The sequence below is a fragment of the Macaca nemestrina genome, chromosome 5 (genome assembly GCF_043159975.1).
Source record: "Macaca nemestrina isolate mMacNem1 chromosome 5, mMacNem.hap1, whole genome shotgun sequence".
NCBI lineage: Eukaryota > Metazoa > Chordata > Mammalia > Primates > Cercopithecidae > Macaca > Macaca nemestrina.
Genome location: NC_092129.1, coordinates 130,007,821 through 130,033,935, shown reverse-complemented (window position 1 = coordinate 130,033,935; position 26,115 = coordinate 130,007,821). Strand labels below are relative to the sequence as shown.

At 41.5% G+C, this 26,115-nt stretch overlaps 1 protein-coding gene and 1 long non-coding RNA gene across 2 annotated transcripts; one reads left to right on the top strand and one right to left on the bottom strand.

Annotated features, from left to right (window-relative positions):
- Positions 1–721: 721 nt before the first annotated feature.
- Positions 722–12,516, bottom strand: LOC105490857 (glutathione S-transferase A1). Its single transcript, XM_011756827.3, has 7 exons — positions 12,420–12,516; positions 7,846–7,961; positions 6,226–6,277; positions 5,220–5,352; positions 3,165–3,306; positions 1,884–2,015; positions 722–1,000 (listed from the first exon to the last, which is right to left on the bottom strand). Exons 2-7 carry the CDS (start codon positions 7,930–7,932, stop codon positions 878–880), a joined length of 669 nt encoding a protein of 222 aa, XP_011755129.1. The 5' UTR covers positions 7,933–7,961; positions 12,420–12,516; the 3' UTR covers positions 722–877.
- Positions 12,517–20,280: 7,764 nt separating this feature from the next.
- Positions 20,281–25,394, top strand: LOC105490858 (uncharacterized). The gene is made up of 3 exons (XR_011623660.1): positions 20,281–20,294; positions 23,346–23,428; positions 24,686–25,394. It is a non-coding gene; the product is annotated as an uncharacterized lncRNA (long non-coding RNA).
- Positions 25,395–26,115: the final 721 nt, after the last annotated feature.

Genomic DNA, 26,115 nt, shown 5'->3' with positions numbered 1-26,115 from the left:
GGAGGAGAGCTCAAATTGCAGAAGTCCAGGTGTCCTCAGAGAGATTCACATTATAAGCCCAGTATGTGGGCGGAGCTAGAAAGCACTCCTAATCTAAGCATTCTGGTACAATGACACACCAGGGAAAAATAATTTTGCATATTGTAATTTGTATGTAATTCACATATACCATCTGTATCTTGGCAGCCCAGGCCTGAGTGGCACTGAGGGAACTAAGAGAAGGCTTATGCCTGGGTCCCCACAGAGCCTTAAGGAGCAGAGTGAGGAAGAGCCAGGAGCACATGTCTGTAAGGGACAATAGGGTGGCCTGAGAGCAGAAGGTGGGTCTGCTGGCTCTTCAGTATTTCCTCAACTCCTAGAAAACTGAGGAATCCACAGTAGACAGAATCATTGTTTTGCAAATGCATCAGAAAGAACACTTTTATCAGAAATAAAATGACTGTCCAGGAAAAGAAGAAAATGTCTTTATGCCATTCCCCAGAATGGTAATTCTTCTCCTGTGCATACCTGAAAATGTCAGGAGCGCATTTCTACATTGACATTTTAATAGATGGTATGACAAATGTTATAAGACAATTCTTGGAAAGGTCAAACAAACCACATAATCTCTAGTTTCTTCTTCTTATCAAATTTTTAATTCCAAGGAAGTGGTAGGTTAGGAGGAGATTGGAAATCTGAATTCATATCAGATCCTAATGAAAACAAATCAATTTTAACTAAGTCGACAAATAAGAGTTATTTATTATTTAATTAGCATGCAATTGGAAAGAGTTTATTAGCTTTACAAGAGGCACAGTCCACACATAGGTAAAGCACTTCATTGTTGCAAACTTTAGAATACTGGTCTTGCAAGTTCTTGGCCTCCATGGCTGCTTTATTACAACCTGAAAATCTTCCTTGCTTCTTCTAAAGATTTCGCATCCATGGGAGGTTTCCTGGGGCTGCCAGGCTGCAGAAACTTCTTCACCGTGGGCAGGTTGCTGATTCTGGTTTTCAGGGCCTGTAATTGATAAAGCACAGCCTCAGAGTGAAGCCAAGGCCTGCCACCACCATTAACACGACCCAGGGAATCTTAGACCCTCCTGCCAAAAATCGAGCGAGTCCCCTCCATCAGCACCAGCATGGAGGCAGAAACAGACACCCAGTGAGAAATGAAGATAAGAACAAGAACATGTAGCTCACTTTATTTCCCCCAAAGATGTCTTTAAGTTTTAATCAGTTCAGTCATCCCTATCTTTCTCCTTACGTATTAATCCTGTAGATTAGTGACTCTCATATAAGACAAGAAAAAATAATGTGCCTGTGAGATATCAACACAGATCAGTCTCTAAGCAGAAGTAAAAATACGGGGAAATTAGTTGGGAAAAGGAATAACTATAGAAAATATAAAGACAAACCATAGGACCACCTTTTCTCAGTGAGCGATACAGTGTGGGGGGCAGAGTGCTGGAGAGCTGTGCAGGAGCACCAAAATGTCTGACAGCAGGAGCCGGAGCCCAGGGAGGAAACCAGATGGAAAGGGCCCTGCTCAGAGCGACTCACTGAGGGAAGACAAGTGCACGTGTGGGATAAAGGACGTCACAGAGAATTCAGAAACAGAAACCACATTGAAACAGAGGGATGGGGAGGATGCTAGGCCCTGGATTCTTTCCAGAATAAAAGGCAAAATACTCTTTGTGGGGTAGCATGCACCACAAATTTCCTTTCCATAACAAAAGTGTTTTCATTCCTCAAAACTAGAGTCCTGAAGCTCATTTTGGAGACCTTGGGGCACTGAGGGCTGGAGAAGGCTGGCATCAAAACTTGGACAGTCCCAGGGCCCAGATACAAGATCCCAAGATGGGAGATGTGGGGCTGCCTCTCTGGGCTGTGAAATGGGTCACCTTCAGCAGAGGGAAGCTGGAGATAAGGCTGGAGTCAAGCTCTTCCACGTAGTAGAGAAGTTCCACCAGGTGAATGTCAGCCCGGCTCAGCTTGTTGCCAACAAGGTAGTCTTGTCCATGGCTCTTTAAGACCTGGAGCATTGGAGGAATCAGATCAGGAACACATGCCCACCCGGGCTGGGACCCCTGCTTCTTTCAGAGCCTCTCCAGCCTGACTTTCCCCACCTCTGTTGCCTTACTCCATGGGTGCAGAAATCCAGGGCTTTCTCCACATTATCTGAATGAATGAGAGTAAGAAGTGTAACTCTGATCACTCCTCAGTTGGAGCTCAGGCTCCCATTTTCTTTTCTCATTCCACATCACTGTGGCATCTACACCACCCACCCAGCTTGCTTCTTCCACATGGGCCGGGGGCATAGCACCCGCCGCCACATGTTATGTCTGCCGCAGGCTCTACAGCATGGAGCCCTCACATTCAGGACGTGACTCTACATTCTGCTCCCTCACTCTCCAACCTCCCTTGGACAGCAACTCCACCTTCATGACAACACTCTTCCCCCAGAAGGAGGCTATTTCAGAGTCCTCATTTCTCCTTGTCTGCTCTCCTCATTCCCCGCTATATCTCCCTGGGATCTGTAGTAAACCTGGGTGAACCTGAATTCATCATCTTTCTTACAGCATTGACTCTCACTCCTGACTGGCACTATATTATAATCTGCAAGCTGAAGCATTTACGGGTGAACTGCACTGATATCTACAACTTACTATATAATGCATTTTACAAAATCTTCCTCTGCATCCCACAATCACTCTCCTTTTAAAAATACCCATCTCTGAAACACTACAGTATTCTCTGGTTGGGCAATCGGTCTCCTGTCTTCCTGCACATGGTACCAGAATGTTTTCTGATGGATCACTTTCATCATGTTCGTCTTCAATCAAAGTCCATGGGGTTCCATAGACTCAACAGCAACCTCTAGTGTGGTCAAGAGCCTTCCACAGCCCACATTCTACTTATGAACATGAGATTTTGTTGAACAGATAATTCCATGTTGGGGTTCAGTAAATTAAAAGTTTACCGGAAAATTATAGTGTGGGTGTCAGTGATAAAATTGTTTCTCCAAGCCTATTTTCATAAAATGCCTTGAGAGTCAGAGCGCAGTGTTGGTGTTCAGGAAGTCTCACTGAAAGTGAAGGTCAGTAGCCCCAGGAATGCCCAGCCACTATTTTTCTACTGGCCTCTAAACTCAGTTCCCCAAAACACTGAACAGTTTCACTTACTTTTTCAAAGGCAGAGAAGTAGCGATTTTTTGTTTTTTCTTTGATCAAGGCAATCTTGGCATCTTTTTCCTCAGGTGGACATATGGGCAGAAGGAGGATCATTTCACCCAAATCTGCTATACCTTCTGTATACATATCAATCCTAAAAGACCAAAACAACCAAATGGTCAAATACTTTTTGCCTTAGATTTCATATGCTTATAAAAACCTAAAAGAGTAGAGTAACAGGTGATGGCAAAATAATTCACCTCCAGTGAGTGCTTTTCAGAGTCTAGTCATTATGCTCTGATTTTTACAGGTATATTAACATTTATTTATTAAAACAACCTATCGAGGTAGACAGATCTCTACATTTTGTTATGCACATGACCCAATACAGGAAAAAGAGCATCGGTGGTCACAGGCATGAGAGAAATCCGTGGAATCACTGCCAGTACCCACTGTTGCTGTGCCAAGATTTATCATCTCCGTTGTGGCTTGTTCTGTGCATGAACTTAGTGTGAGTCAAATGGCCAAAGACCTGCTTCCTAAGTAATCCTAAGAGAGTCCCTGACCATCTCAGCCAAATTCCTCATCCTCTCTCATCATTTTACATCTCCTAGAGCTCCTTCTATGCCCCATATTAACAGTTCTTCCAATTACACCCATGAAACACGTTTCCACAGCCCTCTCCATGTGCTGTTGCCCAACTCTAGCCATGTGTGCCTTTCTTGAGACCCCACCTAAGAATCCCCTTCCCTGGTGAAATTCTCTATACAGTTACAACCAGTGCAAACTTTTCTTCTTTTGTGTCAAACTGGAGTTTCACAATACTTTTTAAACAAGAGCTTTATTGATGCATATTCACATACTATAATTGCCACCAGTTATATTACACTATTGAGTGGTTTTTAGTGCATTCACAGAAATCTGTAAAAATAACCACAGTCTAATTCCAGAATTATTTTTATCACACTGATAAGGACATCTGTACTATTAGCAGTATTCTTCGTTTTTCTCCACGCCCCACTTCTTTAGCTCCAAGCAACCACTAATCTACTTTCTACCTCTATGGATTTGAATATCTGGACATTTCATATGAAAAGAATCCTATAGTACCTGGCCTTCTGTGTCTTGTTTGTTTTATGTAACATGTCTTATGGTTTAACCATCTTATAGCATGCATTGGTACTTCATTCCTTTTCATGACCAAATATCTTTCCATTGCATGGCTAAGGTGCATTTTCTCCTCCATTTATTGATTGATGAATATTTGGGTTGTTTCTACTTTTTGAATACTATGAATATTGTTATTTGCATTATTCATTTATGTAAAAGATGTATTTTTGATTGTTTGGGGATATACCTGTTAGAGGAATTGCTGGGTCATTGGTAATACTATATTAAAGTTTTTGAGGAGCTGCCAGCAGTTTCATTCAGGATTTATTTGGAATCATGCAGTCTGATCACAACAGCAAGGAGACCCCTTGACTTTGCTGGTATTGAATCAATCTGGCTGTTTCAGCCTTCTATCCATGTGTCAAGGTAACCCCAGCATCCTTGGTGGCAGCCTCTACTAGCTCTGCTCAAGTATTCCAGTTGCTATAATTGGTTGGTAATTTAGGTTCCTGGTCATCATTCTTGGAGTTACTGGGACCTAAGATTTGGTGTCTTTGCAGCTTTCCCTCCCCAGTCCTTCATCTACAGACTCTCAAATATTCTATGCCTGTCCTAAGCTGTTGGCTGGAGTCCAGCCTCTGAAGTCCTGAGCACCTGGAATTGTGATTCTCCATCCTCCTCAATTCATGTTTCATCCGTGTTTGGAAATCACCATAAGGTGCTGGATCTATGGACTGCATCCTCTTCTAGAATCACCCTTGCCTGAACCCACCCCATGTTCACTATTCCCTCATCTCCATGGACTCTTCAATACTCTTCAATACTGGACCCCAGTGTACACGCCCAAGGCCTAGCCAGGTGTTGGTCATGATGCCCTGCCATGGTCCTACCCACTCAAGGAAAGACCTAAATCATTCTGTGTTCTCTGTGGATGGAAGAACAGAAAATATACCGTACAGGGCTCTCTCCTTTATGTCTTTCCCATAGAGGTTGTATTTGCTGGCAATGTAGTTGAGAATGGCTCTGGTCTGCACCAGCTTCATCCCGTCAATCTCAACCATTGGCACTTGCTGGAACATCAAACTCCCATCTTTAGAAGGAAGAAGAAAAGGAGAGTGAAATGTCTATGAAACCCAGACTTTCAGGATGAAAAAAATGGTTGTGGAAATGACTAAATTCGTAAAATGAAAAAGAAATTATTGTCTAGTAAGACTTCACTTGAAACAGCTTTTATTATTATTATTTTTATTTTTTTGAGACAGAGTATCATTCTGTCGCCCAGGCTGGAGTGGGGTGGCATGATCTTAGCTCACTATAACCTCTGCCTCACAGGTTCAAGTGATTTTTGTGTTGATTTACCTTCATGAATATTTTAGGAAGAGGTTGGGACAAGTTACAATAGGACTGGCAACAAGATGCTATTTAAAACAGAAAGTTCCCAGAGTAAGTCTCATGGTGTTTGTGACATTTAAGGCAGGTTCCGAGAGCTTTTTATGTAAGGGTCCCTTCCTGTGCTCTTCAAAGTCTGCAATAGTGCTGCAGTGTTACCTTGTCATGCCCCCTCCGTGAGAGAAAAAACTCAAGACACTGGCCACATCTATTTCTCTTCCTTTGATCTAATGCATGTTCTTGCATGTGCTTGGATGGGGAGGGCTGTGTGGGATACTGTGCTGATGACCACAGCTCATTCCTGGTGCCCCAAGCACGAAAACAAAAAAGGGCTTTCTCAGGGTGCAGGAGATTGTTCCTGTAGCAAACACTCTGAGAGGTTTGGTCCTTTTAGTCTGGAGAGAGTTGCCAGACTTGATCAAAGAGCCACATCCCTTCCATCTTAACCATTTTCTCTCTCTGCACCATGTCCAAATATCACGCCCCATACACATAGACATTGCCGGCTGCTCAAACATCCCCTTGTATCTTCTACTAGATACCCTCATCAGAGGCACTTAGAGATTGATCTTACCATTTCTTAACTTGTCCAAATCTTCTGCAGATTTTAGATATATCTCTTCAAACTGGAAGCAGACACAGCAAATGGGGTTCTTGTTAGTTCATTCTGTTATAGACTTGTGACCTTGAATGGCCCCTATCTGGTGCATAATTTGGAGAATATAAGATTTCTGAGTTTGGCAGGGTACCCAGAGGGGACTGGTCATGGCCATTTGGAAATTTAGACCTAAATCATTGAGAGAAGTGCATGGGTCACAGCACATAGCTGCTCAATCTTCTAGGTCACTTCACCTTCACCCTGATCTCATGAATGTGTATGATTAGGTCATGTTTTGAGAGGGCACGTCACTGGAGAAAAGGCACTGAGCAGTTCTCCAAGTTATGGTGTTGTCATATCTTAGGAAAGCCTGTGTCTCCAAGCGAGATCAGCCCACAACCTTGTGTGTCCCCAGCATGGGGCGTGCCATGGGATAATGGCCATCAAATATTCTGCCACCAAGGAGCCTCTGCTGTAATTTGTATCGCCCCACTTCTCAGGAACCCTGCTAAGGGTGAAATAGGTCACCGCTGTTACACAGCTTTAACACTTGCAACTATAATTTTCTCTTCTGAAGTTTGTGAGACACGATAGGGTAAAATTCTCAATTTAATAAAGGAATGAGAGTCCCACACTAATATTATTTTTAATGAAAACTTCTAGTTTCTGATGTAGTTTTGTGCCACTGGGGAATGCATGTGTATTCTAGAAGCTTCCCCACCTCGTTTTAACCACGTGTTTATTTCTCTGCATCCTCATAGACATGTAGGCCGCCCCAGGGCAGGGACCGTGTCTATCTTCTTCACTGTCTATTTCCATGACCTAGTACAGGACCTGGAATTAGTAAGTACTCAACCAAATAATTGCTGTGAATGTAGTCAATCTTTAATAGGTTATTTGTTACAATACACTCCCTTGCATCTCTCATGTGTAGTTTGCATTTTTACCTCTAATTACAACCTTTAATTACCTCTAAAATGTTATGCATTTTTATTTTTTATTGTTGAAATTATGAACATGAATAAATATAAATAGAAAAGCAGAATGATTCTCCTTATGCTTCTTACCTAAAATCAATAATTATCAATCAAAACCAATATGGCTTCATCTGTATGCCCACCTACTTCTCCTCTTGTAATAATTCCAAAGAAATCCCAGATCCGTATGATTAATCCTTAAATACTTCAATGTGTTTTCCTAAAACACATTAAGTATTCTAAAGATAGCCATAGTACATCATCACACATGAAATATTAACAATAATTCTTCCATGTCATCAAATATTCAATTGATATTCATGTTTCTAATTGTTGTGTAAATGCCATAAATTATTTTTTACACTTTGTTTAAATTCTAATCCACTTAAGTTCTACACTTTGTGATTAGTTTCTTAAATGTATTTTAATATGTATGCCTTTAGATGAGAAGAAATTTTAAGAATTACTAGTTCAAATCTGTTCATCTTTTTCTTAATTACAGTCCATTTTTATTTAAGGCACAATGCTTCGGTAAGTAATCATCTCTTAGTTTCTGTGGGAAAAGTATGTGATAACGCAATTTTAAATCCAACTTACGATGACCTAACTCAGAACCTACCTCTACTCCAGCTGCAGCCAGGAGCCACCGGGTGGACTCCATTCTGCCCCGTGCATTGAAGTAGTGGAGCTTGGGTTTCTCTGCCATGATAGCAGTCTTCTGGAGGTTTCTCTAAGCTTGAATGAATGAATGAATAATTGAAGCCATAGAATAAAAAAATGTACTTTTGGTTGAAAACCACCCATAATACTGAGGTAGAATCTGCCTTCTTCATGACTTGGTTGGAGGAGTTCCTGGAATGTTTTTTGGTTCAGATTGTTACCCAACAGTGGCCACCCTCAGATTCCAGCAAACCAGTCTCAAGTTTTCATTGGCTAACTGTGACTTTTCTTGGCAGCCTAAGAGGTGAGAGTATGTGGTAATAATACATGTATAGGAGTTAATGGGAAGAGGAGGAATTAAAGGACTAATACTTAATGAAAACTTCCTAATGATCCTTCCACCATGCTAGTCCCTTTTAATATTTTATATCTTTAACCCTCCTTATAGTCCCATGAAATGGTTGTTATCTCCATTTTTTAGTTAATGAAAGGGAACATCAGAGAAATACAATGTTCACAGTCACACTCGGGTTGGTGATAGACATGAATATCTACACCAAGGACTAAAATGAAGGCATGCCTGGAAGCCAGCTGGGCGAAGGCCCTGGGAATCCATGAATTGGCCGTGAAACCAGAGGATGTCACTGACGGAGGACCAGCGGGGAGCTAAGTCACTCTTCAGGTCTTTGACTGTGAGACTGCATTTGATCAAAACCAGAAATTAGCCCTCAGACTTGTTTAACTGTAGCTAGAATATCCAAATTATTTCAACAGATAACAAATGCTAATCCCTTGCTTCTTTTGGAATTCTGTATTCTAACTCTGTGGGAGGTATTTTGTTTTATAACCTGGAAGAAGAGATTTGCTGCATTAACTTTGTAGGATATGGAAGGAGCTAGCATTTGTTCAATGTCAGTCACACACTGGTCATTCTTCTAAACTTCTCTTCATTTTATCCTACAAAAATCACCTAAGGTGAATGCTGTTGTTATTCTCATTTTACATTTGAGGATACTGAGGTTTTTAAAGTAACTTGCTCAGAGTAAATGATGGATCTGGGATGCAGACTCACTGCTATTTAAAACCAAAGACTGCATCTTATTTTCTATGTTAGTGTTTCTCAAATATGCATGGTAATCTTTCAGCAGATCGTGAAACCGCATTACTTTAAAAAATAAAAAAGAAAAGAATATAATAGAAAATATCAGCGAGCATGACATGTTGAAGGGTAAGTAATATTTCATGAGTTGTTAGTTTCAGTTATCTTCATGTTGTGTGTATGGATGTTTGCATGTGTGCATGCTCACATGGTCATTGTAAATGGTTAGAGGTAAATTGACTGGACTCATCAGTGAAGTTTGATAGCCCTTGCTCTATCCCAGGCTGTTTGGGAGGTGGAACATAGCAGAGTATCAGAGAATGAAAACCAGTGGCTGCAGGGACAGATGCAACGAATTGTCTCATGAATGTGAATGGAAAGACACAGGACTCATTGAAAGCAGGAGTTCCAGTGCCAGGACTTAGGAACAGTTGCATTTTCTGTCCAAACTCCCAGCTCTGTTACTAAACATTAAGATTCTTCTTGCAAAGTTTTGTGGTTGCTGAGTGTGGAACAAAAATATACTTGCCTTTAACAACTAATGTATTTACTAATTAGTTTTTTTTTTTTTTTTTGAGATGGAGTTTCACTGTTTTTGCCCAGGCTGTAGTGCAACGGTGCGATCTTGGCTCACTGCAACCTCAGCTTCCCAGGTTCAAGTGATTCTTATGCCTCAGCCTCCCGAGTAGCTGGGATTAGAGGCACCTTCCACCGCACCCGGATAATTTTGTATTTTTAGTGGAGACAGGGTTTCAGCATGTTGGCCAGTCTGGTCTTGAATGCCAGACCTCAGGTGATCCACTCGCCTCTGCCTCCCAAAGTACTAGGATTACAGGAATGAGCCACTGCACCCGGCCTCAACTAATGTATTTGTAAAAAAGTATGTATGACTAAAATTAGGCATCAAAATCTTTTAAATGTCTACATTTTAAAATATGAGGTCAATAGTTCAACCTTTGAAAAGTAAAGAATTATTTGAAATCATACTGAATCAACTCACCTGTTTTGTAATTAGATATTTTGGCATTCTACTTTCTATGATAACTCCAGGAGTAAATTAAAGTAACTTGGGAAATGGAAATAGCATAATTCAGCAGAATGAAAGGGAGAGTGAAGTTCACAGGAAAGCGTGGGGTGTGCTTGTTTAATTGTTATGGACTAGAGTTCACAGTGTTGTAATTCCAATCCCCACACTAAACTCTCTTAGCCATTGATTGAGGATCATGTTTCAAAAGGAAATGAAATTTTATCTTCATAATATTTTATCACAACACTCCTGCTGATAACTAACATACCACTTTCTCAATGTGAGGTTTCCAAGGGTCAGGCTAAGACTGGGACATAGGTTACAATTGAGCTTTGTTGGGTCAACAGAAAATGAGAACCAGAGAGCTCAAGGATTTGCCACGGGTCACACACACATGCTGCTCATTCAGGGTCACTATCTAGGGAGTGTGTCTACCTTCTGCAACAACCCTGGGAAATGGCTCCTATTATCCGAATTAAAGATGGGCACACTGAGTCTCAGAGAGCTAAAGCACCTGTCCCATGCTGCACACTTGGTGAGTGTTGGGTCAGCCTGAACTTCTGATTGCAGGTCCAGAGCTTTTCCACTCCACCCTGTAACCTGGCTCTCAGCTCCTCTCTGAAAAGTTGTTTTATATTTTCCTATTCAATGTATATTAGCCAACTAAATGTTGGAATGAGAGGGCGAGAGGAGAACATCTAATTCCTGAGTTCCTCCTGTGAGCAACTTTTCAGGGGCTTGCTTGGAAGAAAAAATTAATAAAAGTGTGCCTTTCTCTGATCTGACAACCTAAAAACCAGAGTGATTTGAGGACTAGTATAACTGTATTTACGTCAATTAAAAAATGGGCTTGTTTTGAAAGGAATATAAGCTCTCATAATTCCAGGAGTAAATTAAAGGAGTTCCATCTCTGAGTTGGTCCCAATGATACTGTTTCTTATCAGAGAGAAGGGAGAATGATATAAATCACGACTCTTCCCATTATGAGATTCATAAACGCAGTAGGTTGTTTAATCTCTGAGCCTCAATTTTCTCTCCTTAGAATAGAGGTAGTTATTTCTACTTTTGTAGGTTGTTGAGAAAGTTAAATGAGATAATGTACAAAAAATTCATAGTAGGAACTCAGCAATGGGTGTTTGCTCTGGTCCCAGTGCTTGGAAGATGGGTGAGTCTCTGGACACATTGAGTAGCCCATGGATCCTCTTTCTTTGATCTATCTATCCATCAATTATTTTACCTATCAAATATCTATGTATGTGTATCTATTCATAATCTCTGTCTATCCATCCATATATGTGTTATTTCATCTATCAGTTGTTCTACCTATCTCTCTGTAATCTGTCTCATCATCATCTATCATCTATCTTGTATCCATTTCTCTGGTTCTCTATATTTTATCCATAGAACTCTAGTAGGAATAAGATTTCCTATGAATCCAGACTTATATGAAATCTGTCGTATGATGGCTCTCTGTTTCTCTGTCTCTTTCTTTGCTTTTTAGCTCCTGTACAGAGGTTAATGATATTCATTAATCAGTCCATGTGGATTAACAGGAAGTTTTCAGTGAATGTCCAAGCAGTGGGGCACATCAGTAACACGGCCTTGCTTAGCCCCATGAGGTCATGTAGTCCCATGGTTCTCAACCAGGGGGATTTGGCTCCTCTGCTCCAGAGGACATTGAGCAAGGTCTAGGGACATTTTGGGTTGTAACAGCTGCAGGGAGGGAGAGGGGGCTACAAATCAGGTAGGTAGAGGGCAGGGATACCTAGAAACATCCTAGAGTGGGCAGGTCAGAGCTCCATACAAAGAATTACACAGTTCAAAGGGCAGCAACAGTCGGAGTCTCTTTCTTAACTATCCTCTAGATTGGCCAGGAGTCGGTAGAACTCCAGGGACAGAATATGACTTGTCATGGAGCTAATTACTGGCAAAGGCTCTACTAGAATCTAGTTCCCCTGACATTCAAACTAATTTCCTCTAATTATAATAAACCTTAGTTTTAAATTTTCACAGCCAATATAGTATTACAGTGTCACAATTTACAATTGTGTGTTGACTACTTATACAGAGAAATTTTTGCATACATTGCCACTTCTTCCAGCACTGATTATTTTCAGATTGTTTAAATTACTATCATTTCTTTTTTTCTTCATGTCATTGTTTCCCATACCATGAAATGCTGAGGCCCTGGTTTTCTAAATTCTTCATTTTTACATTTCTCTAAAGATGTATCCAACAGAAAAGAAATAAACAATTCTTGAACTGTCACCCAAACACACCAAGATAGCACGATATGGGTAAAAACAGACTTTTTCTTGTCTTAAGAACACATACTAGCATATTTTTCTAGGAGGCTAGAGAGGAGAGTTTGAGGCAATGTAGAGAGATTTATAAGATCAGTACTTACTTTGTTAAACGCTGTCACTGTCGTGGCTGGTCAACTGACTTCCAGGTCCTAATGTATTTATAAGCTTGTTGTTCCTTTCAATAGTTCCCTCCCACTGAAAGAAGGGTCAAGTTACGGAAAAGCAACTCCCACAAATTTCATGGCCAAGGGACCACCTACTGTATTCTAAGACATGAGTAAGATATCTGCTTATCAGAAGAAACTGGTTAATATGTTCCATTTCAAGGTTGGCAATTAAAATTTAAACAATGCATTTCACCTGGATTTTGCTCTTTTTGCAAGTCGGCAGAAACTGGCTTTTTAAAGACACTTGTTTTCATGAGTTGGATGCAAGGACTATGGCAACTGAAAAACTTCTATGGTGAGCATAGCTGGGGGGGATGTCTGTGAATGGCAAGCTGATGCCACCCTTTACTTACTGGGTTGACAAATAAAATAAGGGCATCCATGTCGATGTGAATTTCAGGCAAACAATTAATAATTTTGTAGTTATAGCTATTTCCAAACATGGTATGAAACCTGATTATACTGAAATATTCTTTATTGCTTATCTGAAATTCACATTTAGGTGAGTGTCCTGTATTTTATCTGCCAAATCCGGGAACCCTATTTGCATGTGCTTTCCTCTTTACGCAACTCAAATCACCCATAATATAACAAATCTGAAAGTATCCATCACCTGGATTCATCAATTGCAAATAATCTTTCTTCATCTATAACATGTAGGGCGTTTTGTTGGCCCCCAAGAAAGATTGGTCCATATAGAAATCCCTAGACCCTGTGAACTTGATCTAATTTGGAAAAAGACTCTTTGCAGATGTAGTGAAGTAAAAGAATTTGAAACGAGCTCTTCTTGGCATATCTGGAAAGGCTCCGAATCCATTGACAATTGTCCTCACCACAGAGAGAAGAAAAGACACAAGACACAGAGGGTGATGTGCTGGAAGAGAGAGGCAGAAATTAGAGTGATGTGGTCAGGATCCATGAAAGTCAAGAAAGACCAAGAGCCCCCAGAAGCTAGAAGACGCAGGAAAGGATTCCTGGAAATCACTTCTAATCCAAGCACGTTGGCACAATGACACACCAGAGAAAAATGATGTTGCATATAGTTACTTATGTGTAATTCACATATACCATCTGTATCTTGGCAGCCCAGGCCTGAGTGGCACTGAAGGAACTGAAGGAAGGCTCATGCCTGCGGCCCCACAGAGCCTTGAGGAGTAGAGTGAGGATGAGCCAGGAACACACGCCTGTAAGGGACAACAGAGTGGCCTGAGAGCAGAGGGTGGGTCTGTTTGCTCTTCAGTATTTCCTCACCTCCTAGAAAACTGAGGGATCCACAGCAGACAGAATGGTTGTTTGAAAATGCATAAGAAAAAGTGTTTTCATGAGAAATAAAACAGATGTCCAGGAAAAAAAGAAAATTTCATTTTACCATTCCCCAGAATGGTAATTGTTTTCTTGTGCAGATTGTCAGGAGAAAATTTCTACCCCTGACTTTTTGACAGGCCATTTGACAAATGTTAGAAGACAATTCTTGAACAAGTCAAACAACTCACATAGTCTACATTTTACGTTTTTACTGAATTTTTAATTCCAAGAAAATTTGTGGGAAGATTGGAAATCTGATTTCATATCAGATACTAATGAAAATAAATCGATTTTAACTAAATCTGGTCATGGACGTTTTACTATGTAATTAGCATATAATTTTAAAAATGTTTATTAACTTCACAACAGCCACAACCAACATTTAGGTAAAGCAATTTATTGTTGTAAACTTTAGAATATTTGTATTACATGTTCTTGGCATCCATACCTGCTTTATCGAACCTTGAAAATCTTTGTTGCTTCTTCTAAACCTTTTGCATCTATGGGAAACTTCCTCAGGCTGCCAGGCTGCAAAAACTTCTTCACTGTGGGGAGTTTGCTGATTCTGATTTTCAGGCCCGCAATGCACAAAGCACAGCCTTAGACTGAAGCCAAGGGCTGACACCACCATTAACACAACCCAGGGAATCTGAGTCCCTCCTACACAAAGACCGACTGAGTTCCCTCTATCAGCACCAGTATGGAGGCAGAAATGGCCACTAAGTGAGAGACGAAGATAAGAGGAAGAACATGCAGCTCACTAGCATTTTCCCAAACAATGTCTTTAAGACTTTATTCAGTTCAGTCTTCCTACCCTCTTTCTTACACTTGAATCTTGTATATTCATGGCTCTTGTAGAAGATGAGAAAGAACCATGTGCCTGTGAGATATCAGCACAGATCAGTCTCTAAGCAGAAGAAGTGAAGATATGGGAAAATTGAGTTAGAAATGAAAATAGAAAATGTGAAAGCAAACCATGGGGCCAGTTTTCCCATAGAGAGATATAGCGTTGGGGGGCAGCGTGTTGGGAGAGCTGTGCACAAGGAACACAATGATCTGGCAGCAGGAGCCAGAGCCCAATGAAGGAACCAGATGGAAAGGGCCCTGCTCAGACACGCTTGGTGTGGGAAGACAAGGGCATATTGGGATAAGGGGCGTCACAGAGAACTCAGGAGGAAAAACCACAGTGAAATAGAGGGATGAGGAGAGATGCTGGGCCCCGGGTCCTTAGCATTATAAAAAGTGAAATGTTCTTCTTGGGGTAGCATGCACATCAAATTTCCTTGGCATCACAAGAGGAATTTCTATGCCTCAGAATCAGGACCTGAAACCTCATTTTGGAGACATGGGGGGTCCTGAAGGCCTGGAGAAAGCTGGGGTCAGAATGTGGCCAGTCCAAGTGCCCGTATACTAGATACCAAGGTGGGAGATGAGGAGCTGCCTCTTGAGGACTGGGAAATGGGTCACCTTCAGCAGAGGGAAGCTGGAGGTGAGGCTGGAGTCAAACTCTTCCACATGGTAGAGAAGTGCCAGCAGGTGAATATCAGCCCGGCACAGCTTGTTGCCAATGAGGTAGTCTTGTCCATGGCTCTTCAACACCTGAAGAATTGGAGGAATCAGGTCAGGAATACATGTGCAGTGAAGCTGGGGCCTCTGCTTCATCCCTGAATATGTCCAGCCTGACTCTCCCTCTCCCACCTCTCTTTCCTTACTGTGCAGGTGTGAAGATCCAGACCTTTCCCCATGTTCCCTGATTTAGTGAGAGAGTAAGAAGCGTGGCTCCGCTCACTTCTTGGTTGGAGTCCAGGCTCCCATCTTCTTTTCTCATTCCACATCAGCTGTGGCATCCACAGCACCCACCCAGCTTGCATCTTCCACATGGGCCAGGGGCTTATCCCATCTTGCAGCATGTTCTGTCTGCCCCAGGCCCTACAGCGTGCAGCCCTGGTGTTCAGTGGCTTTACACTCTATCTCTCTCCAGTCCCTCTTGGGTAGCGACTCCACCTTCATGACAGCACGCTTCTCCCAGGAGTAGACTCTTTCAGAATCCTCATTTCTCCTCATCTGCTCTCCTCATCTCCTGCTCTGGGATGTGAAATAAGCCTGGGTGAACTTTAATTCATCCTCTTTCTTGCAATGTTGGTTCTTACTGCTTTCCCTGTGCTATCATCTGCATGCCACTGTGTCCCGGAGCGAACTGTGAAGATGTCTGCAACTTACTTTGAAATGCAAAAAAAAAAAAAAAAAAAAATTGTTTGACTGAGGCAAACAGGGGTGTAGTGACTGACATGTGATACAGCAAAGATAAAATGTTAACTTTGCTATTTAGATCCTTGGTGTATGTAAGTTCATAAAACATTTCTTTGGACTACACTGGATGTATACATTTTTTAATAATAAAAATTTTGAGTGATATGTGATATTTATTAAAATCTCAGCAGATTAACATCATAAATAATAAAAGGAGAAATCATATGACACCATTGATTTAAGATAATATTTTGGCAAATATATTTTCAGACTATGTATACATACAAAAGTATGGATAATTACTCGGTACACAAAGAAAACAACTTCAATGCTATATTGTAATATACATTGTTCAAATGCACATATCATGGGCTCTTTGGTAGAAGTGGTAGAATTCTTATTCACAGTCTATTTTTATACCATGCCTTGAGAGTCAGGAGCTCCATTAACATCAGGGAAGGCTTTTGGACGTGAAGGTCAGTGCCCCACCAATTCCCAGGCATTGTTTTTCTGTTGTTATGGACTGAATGTTTATGTTTCCCAAAAATTCATATATTGAGATCCTGACTCCCATGTCTTTAGAAGAGATCCCTAAAAATATATATTCTTGCAAGCTATTAGTAGGTGGGGCTTTCAGGAGATGATCAAGTCATGGGGGTGGAGCTCTCACGAATGACATTAGTCCCCTTATGAAAGGGACCTTAGAGAACTCCCTTGGCATGTTTGCCATGTGAGGACACAGCCAGAGATTGGTTGTCTATGAACCAAGGAACGAATATAACCAAACTGCTAAGTGCCTTCTGCCTTAGATTTTATGGTTTAAACACTTGAAACAATGGAGCGTTAGGTGATAGCAAAGTAATTCAGTGACACTGGGTGCCTTTTAAATGTCAGTCATTAGGCTATGATTTTTATAGTATATTTACATTTATTTCTCAGAACACTCTACTGTGGTAGATCTATATCTAAAATGTTTGTAATACACGTGACCAAATACAGGTACAAGAAACATCGGTGACCTGTCCAGCGTCACAGTCATGAGAGAAATTAGTGGAATTACTGCAAGTAACTACTGATGCTACAAATAAGGTTTGGGTTTGCTCACTCTGCTGTGATTTGTTCTATACATAAGCTTAGCATGATTCGTATGGCTAAAGACCTGCCATTTACATAATCCCAAGACAGCCTCCCCAGCAGAGCCATCTCCAACGTGTCCGTCTTCCTCTCTCCTCATACTACACATCCCAGGCTCCTTTTTTTTTTTTTTTTTTTTTTTTGAGACGGAGTCTCGCTCTGTCTCGCAGGCTGGAGCAGTGGCCGGATCTCAGCTCACTGCAAGCTCCGCCTCCCGGGTTCACGCCATTCTCCTGCCTCAGCCTCCCGAGTAGCTGGGACTACAGGCGCCCGCCACCTCGCCCGGCTAGTTTTTTTGTATTTTTTTAGTAGAGACGGGGTTTCACCGTGTTAGCCAGGATGGTCTCGATCTCCTGACCTCATGATCTGCCTGTCTCGGCCTCCCAAAGTGCTGGGATTACAGGCTTGAGCCACCGCGCCCGGCCCCCGAGGCTCCTTTTTATGCCCAATGTTAGAAGTTCTTAAAAAAGAAAAAAATAAAATAAATAAATGAAAAACTAGGAAATAAGGTATGCATTTAAAAGATATCCCTAAACAATATATTTTTTCAAGCAAGCTAGTAATTTTCAAAAAAAAGAAGTTCTCTCAATTATTTTCCATAAAACACTGTTCCATTACCTTCTCCACATGATGTTGGCCAGTTCTAGTCATGACTGTGTTTCAAGACTTCACCATTGTTTACATGGTAAAATTAGTAAACATGGTAAAATTATTCATATATTTAAAGCCAATGCATACCATAGGACATCTTCTTTCTTCTCATTTCAAACTGTGTTTCCTACAAAACTTTTATTTATTTGTTTTGTTTGTTTGTTGTTGTTTATTTTATTTTATTTTTTTTGATACACAGTCTCACTCTGTCACCAGGCTGGAGTGCAGTGGGGCTACCTTGGCTCACTGCAGCCTCTGCTTCTTGGGTTCAAGTGATTCTTCTGCCTCAGCCTCCTGAGTAGCTGGGACTATAGGTGCATGCTACCACACCTGGCTAATTTTTGTATTTTTAGTGGAGGCTGGGTTTCACCATGATGGCCAGGATGGTCTTGATCTCTTGACTTCGTGATCCACCCACCTCGGCTTCCCAAAGTGCTGGGATTACAGGCATGAGCCATTACGCCCAGTCCTGTATTCTACTTTTCTTTGAGACAGAATCTTGCTCTGTCATCCAGATTGGAGTGCAGTGGTGCGATCTTGGCTCACTGCAACCTCCACCTCCCAGATTCAAGCGATTCTCCAGCCTCAGCCTCCCGAGTAGCTGGGATTACAGACACCTACCACCACGCCTGGCTAATTTTTGTATTTTGAGTAGAGATGAGGTTTCCCCATGTTGACCAGGCTGGTCTTGAACTCCCGACCTCAGGTGATCTGCCTGCCTCGGCCTCCCAAAGTTCTGGGATTACAACGTGAGCCACCGTACCTGGTGAATACTTTTAAATAACAGCTTTATTGACATGTATTCACATACCATAATTGCCACCCCTTTATAGAATATTTTTCAGTAATTTTTAGTACATTTACAGAATTCTGCAAATACTATCACTGTCTAATTCCAGAACATTTTTATCACCTGGGAGGCAGTAGCACATGCTTTGGCAGCCATTCCCCATTGTCCCCTTTCTCCAGCCCCTGTCAACAACTGATTTCCTTTCTGGACTCAAATGGTCTGGATGGTTCATACAAAAGAATTCATGTCACATGTGGCCTTTGGTGTCTGGTTTCTTTTACAGCACATGTTTTCAAGGCTTACCAATGTTGGAGCATGCATCAGTACTTCATCTCTTTTCATAGCCCAAGAATATTCCATTATCTGCTACAGCACATCTTGTCCCTCCATTCTTCCATGGGTGGACATTTGGGTTGTTTGCACCTTTTGCATATGATGAATAATTCTCCTATGAACATTTCTGTGCATGGATTAGTGCGGATGTGTTTTCCTTTCTCCTGGATGTAGACCTGGTAGTAGAATTGCTAGGTCATTGGTAGCTGTATATTGGACTTTTCAAGGAACCGCCAACAAGGGAGGAGACCCCTCCCCCCAGCTTTGCTGGTGCATAATCAGTCTGGCTGCTTAGGTCTGTATCATTTGATACCTGCTTCACTTAGGTAAGCCTAGTATCTAGAGCACCAGCCTCTATAACCTTAGTCAAGTTGACCAGTTCATATAATTGGCTGGAAATTTAGGCTCCTGGTCATTATTCTTGGAATTACTGGAACCTGAGATTCAGCTCCTTTGCAGTCTTCCCTCCGCAGGCCTTCATCTACAGAGTCTCAAACATTCTATGCTTTTTCCTAAGCTATTGGTTGGAGTCCAGCCTCTGTAGTCCTGAGCACCTGGAATTATGGTTCCCCATCCTCCTGAGTTCACGGTTCATCAGTGTTTGGAAACCTCTGTCAGGGTGCTGGCTCTATAGACTGCATTGTCTTCTAGAATCACACTTGCCTGAACACTCCCCATATTCACTGTTTCCTCATCTCCATGGGACTCTGTAATACTTGACCCCAGCATACATGCCCAGGGCCCAGCCTGTGGCCAGTCATGATGCTCCTGCCATGGTCCCGCCCACACACAGAAGGACCTAAATCACTCCTGTGTTCTCTGTTGATGGAAGAACAGAAAATGTACTATATGGGGCTCTCTCCTTTGTGTCTGTCTGATAGATGCTGTATTTGCTGGCAATGTAGTTGAGAATGGCTCTGGTCTGCATCAGCTTCATCCTGTCAATCTCAACCACTGGCACTTGTTGGAAAAACAAACTCCCGTCTTTGGAAAATAGAAAAAAAAAAAAAAAAAGCAGAGTGAAATTTCTATGAATCCCACCCTTTCAGGATGAAAAAGTGGTTGTAGAAATGACGAAATGTATAAAATGAAAAAAAAATATTGTCTGGCAACTGTTCAAATGAAATAGGAATTTGTTTTTAGCTTCTGGAAATGCTTTTTCTTATCAAGCTTTCTTTTGCTTTTTATCCTGTTATTTCATTTATGTTTTTATTCCCCATCCAGCTACAAAATAGTTCCCTTGTATTGCCTGTGTTGATTTATCTTCATGATATCTTAGGAAGAAGTTGGGAGAGACTGCAACAGGGCCACCAGCCAGATGCCATTTAACAGGGGAATTTCTCAAAGTAAGTCTCATGCCGTTGAAGACATTAAATACAGTTCTGAGAGAAGTTCCTATGTTGGCCCTTTGCGTGGTCTTCAATACCCCCATTAGACAGTGTGTGCAGGGCAGGCTCTGTGTTTCTTACCCCATGGCTGCTCCCCTGGCTCATGTCCCTCCTCACCCTCTGACCGGGACTTCCAACCAATTCAACACTGTCTCATTATCTAAGCATACAACATTGCAAAGATATCACCTTGTCAAACTTATAAGAGAAACAAATTCAAAATGAACCTATTTCAACTCCTTTTGTTTAAAACATGTCCTTGCGTGTCTTTGGATGGGGTGGGCTGTATGGGATCCTGAGCTGATGACCACAGCTCACTCTTGGTGCCAAAAGCAGGAAAGCAAGAAAAGGGCATCCGCAGGGTGCTGGAGATGGTTCTCCAGCAAATACAAATAGAAGTCTGGCCCTTTTTAGCCTGGAAAGCATTGCCAGACCTACTCTAGGAGCCCATCCTTTCCATTTTACGATTTTCTCCCTCTCCACCATCACCAACTACACCCCTACACACGTAAGAATTCCCGGCTTTTCAAACCTCCCTGTGTACCTTCTACTAGATACCCTCCTCAGAGGCACATAGGGACTTGATCTTACTATTTCTTAACTTTTCCAAATCTTATGCAGATTCCAGAAATTTCTCTTCAAACTGGAAGCAGAAACTGTAAATGGGCTCTTGTTAATTCATTCCATAGCACTGTAGACTTTCAACCTTGAATGACTTCTGTCTGGTGCATAATTGGGAAAATGTAAGATTTCTGAGCTTGGTAGAGCACACAGAGGAGGCTGGTGGTGGCCATTTTGAAATCCACACTAGGTTATCAAGGAAAGGGCATGGATCACAGCACATAGTCGCTCAATCTTCTAGTTCACTTTACTTCCAACGTGATCACTCCCATGTCCCTGATTAGGTCATGATTTGAGAGGGGATGTCACTGGAGTTAAAGGATCATGCAGTTCTTCTAATTATGGTGTTGTCATATCTTAGGAAAGCATGTGTCTCTGAGTGAGATCAGACCACAGCCTTTGTGTCCCCAGCATGGGTATGCTATGGGCCAATGGCCACCAAAGATTCTGCCAAGGGCCCTCTGCTGTAATTTATATCAGCTCAGTTTGTAGGAGCCCTGCTAAGGGTGAAACCTTAAGGTCATAGCTGTTGCACAGTTATAACTCTTGCTATTACAATTTCCCCTCTTGGAGTATATGGGACACAATAGAATAGAATTCTCAGTTTTAGGAAGGAATTAAAGTCCCCACAGTAACATTATTTTTAATGAAAATCTCTGGCTTGTGACATGCCTGTGTGCGTTTAATATCACTGTTGTCATGTCCTGGCTTCTTGACTTTGGACACATTGTTGAATCTCTCTGTGTCTTAGTATCTAACCTATGAAGTGGGTATACTTATGGTACCTGTGTTATAGGTTGGTATGAAGATTAAATTACAAAATCATGCAAAACACTCAGAAAAGTAGCAAGTGTATCATAAGTGCTCATTAAACATACACTATTAGGATTCTGAGAGTTGGCTGCTATTTCATATCATCATTAAAAAATTAAATCAATCTAATATTGATGAAAATATACTCTATTGTTGATCTAGATCCAGTGATGTAAACTTTGAAATAAATCACACCTTGTCTTGAGAGTAGTCACGTTGGTTGGAATGGCAGCCAGCAATAAGACTGTCTCAATCTGATCAGAAGCTCTGAGTGGATGCAGGTATTTAATACAAATATGAAACCCAGTTATTGCATAACAATGCAGTTGACTTAAGGGGCAGAATCTATAAAAATAAAAGTCAAAGTAGACACTTAACAAGATTTCCTGTATTTCACTGTTGATATGATCTGGTACCAATCTTGACCTGCCTCAAAATACCTGTGTGATCTGGGAATCATCACTTAACATCTTGAAGCCTTAGTTTCCTCGTCTGCAAAATGGGAATAGAACATTTTCTTAAACAGAATATTGTAATGTTTCAAAATGCAAGATACAGGGCCTGACCCACATCCATCAAGTAATAAACGGTAGTGGTGTTTGCAGTGGTTACTTACAGTTTAATGGAGTTCTTTATGGTGACAGGTCAGGAATTTGGGGGTTTCTAGCTTGCTCCGTGGAACAGAGTTTGCTATGGATCTATGATCACACAGGACCAGGATCTAGAGATCATGGGGCGGGGGGGTGTGCTAGACATTAATAAAGCGTCCAGTTCAGGAAAAATCTAAGGAAAGGTGGGTGGTCCTGGCAGGAGGGTGACCAAGGTGGGGTGGGGTTGGCAAGTGGGATGTTCTTGTGAGGCTGAGGACTGGGTTGTAATCATCAGCCTTAGGGCACTGACCCCAGAAGCCCAAGCAAGGGCTGCAGTCAGCCCTGCTCCCGCCTTCAGTCAGGCTGGATGGAGACCCGGGAGCCTGGGTTCCTCCCAGCCTTGCCCCTCCCTCCCTTCTGCTGAACTCTTCCTGCCCGGGCTCTGAACACATCCCAGAGCTACAGAGCTGATGTCTGGATGACAGTGAAACAGAGTATTCATTTGTACAAACAAAACAACCTGCAATGGCAGTGTTTGGATTTCTTGTGTGCTTATTTCTTCATAGGATTGAGAAAGGGTGAGGCTAAAGTCTCAAGCTCACGTGAAGCAATGGAGAAAGTGCCGTCCCGAGGTTCAGGTCCACACTGCGCTGTGAGGCTGAAGGGGCGCGCTAGAAGTTCCCTTCACAGGACGCCACCTTGCCTGAAACCCTCCTTTTCGGCTGCTACCCGAGGGTCAAGATTTCCTGAGTTTGTCCATGACTTACCCCTGAGGAAAACCCTCAGGTAGAGACTCTGGTCTGGACTGGGAAGTGTTTTTCTCAGTGACACCTCTAGAGGGCAGCACTTAGCAGAGTCCCACAGACACCTCCCAGCATTTCCTGCTCAAACCCTGGAGGATGACCTGGTAACACTGGGGATTGCTTGGGTGTTCTCCTGGAAGCTCCTGATTTTAATCACCTGTTTATTGTCTCCATTCTTATAGATATGTAGGCTACTCGAGAGCAGGAACTGAGTCTGTCTTGTTCACTGTCTACCCTCAGAACCTCACACAGCACCTGGCACTTAGTAGGTACACAATAAAATAATCATGGAATTAATATACTCAGTCTTTAATGGGTTATTTGTTATAATCCACTGTCTTCCACCTCTCATGTGTAGTATGCATTTTAACTTTACGTTCACTTTCTGATATACATTTTATCCCCCTTCTTATATAAACTTCTAACGTATACAATAACACAAAAGTATCACTACCTTCCTTGTATGCCTATCATAGAATCAGTAACTACCAACGTTAGTGAAAGGAGTCAAACTTTGTGAAATATTTGAAGATTTACTCTGAGCCAAATATGAGTGTCGAATACCTGAGACACAGCCCTCAGGAGATTCTGAGAATGTGTGGTCAAGATTGTGATTGTACAGCTTAATTTTACACATTATAGGGAGACATAAGTCATCAATCAAATATATATAGATGTATATTGGTTTGGTCTGAAAAGTGGGGACAACTAGAAGTGTGGGCTTCCAGGTTGTGTGTAGATTTAAAATTTATCTGATTGGCAATTTGTTGAAAGGGTTAAGTTACTATCTAACCACCTGGAATCAATAGAAAGGAATGTGTAGTTTAGGATAATAAGGGGTTGTAGAGAACAAAGTTCTCTACATCATGGAGATGAAGTCACCTAGTAGCAGGCTTCAGAGAAAATAGATTGTAAATGTTTCTTATCAGACTAAAAGTGTTTGTTCTGTTAGTAATTCCAAAAGAGAAGAGATATAATGAGACTTGTCCAACCCCCCAACTTCCCATCATGGCCTGAATTCATTTTTCAGGTTAGCTTTGGAATGGCCTTGCTGAGAAGAGAGGTCCATTCAGATGGTCAGAGTGAGGGAGGGGGCTTAGAATTTTATATATGGTTTACACCAACTAAAGCCAATATGTTTTCATATACATGCCCACCCACTTCCCCAATCTTGTAATAATGTGAGGAAATCCCAAATATCGTATATTCCATCCTTAGATACTTCAAAGTGTTTCCCTAAAACATAAAAACTATGGTTCCAGCAAACCAGTCTTAGATTCCAGCAAACCAGTCTCTGTGCCCATTGGTTAAATGTGACCATTCTCGCCATGCTAAGAGGTGAGACTGTGTGGTAATAATGCATGTACGGAAGTTAGTGGGAAGAGGAAGAATTCAAGAACTAATATTTATTGAAAACTTTCGACTGATCCTTCCTTCCCCAATGCTAGTCTCTTTCAATATGTTATATTTTGACTCCTCCTTAGAGTCCCATTAAATGCTTGTTATTATCTCCATTCTTTAGTTAGTGAAATGGAACATCAGAAAAGTTAAATGCAGTATCCACTATCACACTCCACGTGGTGATGAACTTGAAAATCCACACCCAGTACGAAAATGAAGATAGGCCTGGAACCCACCCAGGTGAAGGCCCTGGGAATCCATGAAGTGGCTGTGAAACCAGAGGATATCACTGACAAGGAGGACCAGCTCTTTGGCTGTTAGGCTGAATTTGATGAAAAGCAGAAAGTAGGCCTCAGGCTTGCTTACCTGTAGCTAGAAGAACCAAATTCTTTCAACGGACAGAGGACCCTAATTTCTTGTGCCTTTTGGTTTTCTATATTCTACCTCTTTGGGGTGCATTTTGTTTTATAACCTGGAAATACATGTGTTGCTTCATCAACTTTGCAGGATAGAAAAGGAGATAGTATTTCTTCAGCATCAGTCACACACTGGCCATTCCTCCACGTTTATCTTCATTTTATCCTACAAAAATCACCTAAGTTGAATGTTATTATTATTCTCATTTTACAATTGGTGATACTGAGATTTTTTAAGCAACTTTCCCAGAGTAAGTGGTGGATCTGGGATTCAAACCCATTGCTATTCAAAACCAACGACTGAGCCTTATTTTCTAAGTTTGTGTTTCTCAAATATGCATGGTAATTTTTCAGCGAATTGTGAAATCCACATTTTTTTAAAGAAAATAGGAAACAATAAAAAATACCAGCGAGCATGACATGCTGGAGAGTAAGTAATGTTTCATGAGTTTTTAGTTTCATTTACATGTATGTTATGTGTATGGATGTTTGCATGCGTTCACGCTCATTTGGCCATTGTAAATGGTTAGAGATGAATTCATTGCGGATCATCAAGGAAGTTTGACAGCCCTTGCTCTATCCCAGCCTGCTTGGGAGGTGGAACATAGCAGAGAACCAGAAAATGAAAACTGAGTGTACAGGGACAGGCCATAAATAATTGTATCATGAATGAGAGTGGAAACACACAGGACTCATTGAAAGCAGGAGTTCCAAGACTTAGAAACAGTGGCATTTTCTCTCCAAACCCCCAGCTGTGATATAACATATTAAGATTCTTCTTGCAAAGTTTTGTGGTCGTCAAGCTTGATACATTGGTACAAAAATATACTTGTCCTTACCAACAGATGTATTTCTAAAAAAGCATGTATGACTTGAATTTAGACATTAAAATCTGGAACTAAATAGTCTAACTTTTAGAAAGTAAATAATTCTTTGGAACATACTTAATCAACTCATCTGTCTTGTAATTAGAGACTTTGCACATTGCACTTTCCTCCCATTGGAAATGGAAATAGCATGATTCAGCAGAAGGAAAGGGAGAGTGAACCTCACAGAGAGTGGGGTGTGCTTTAATTGTTATGGACTAGAGTTCATAGAGTGATTCAAATCACACACTTGCACCCTTAGCCATTAC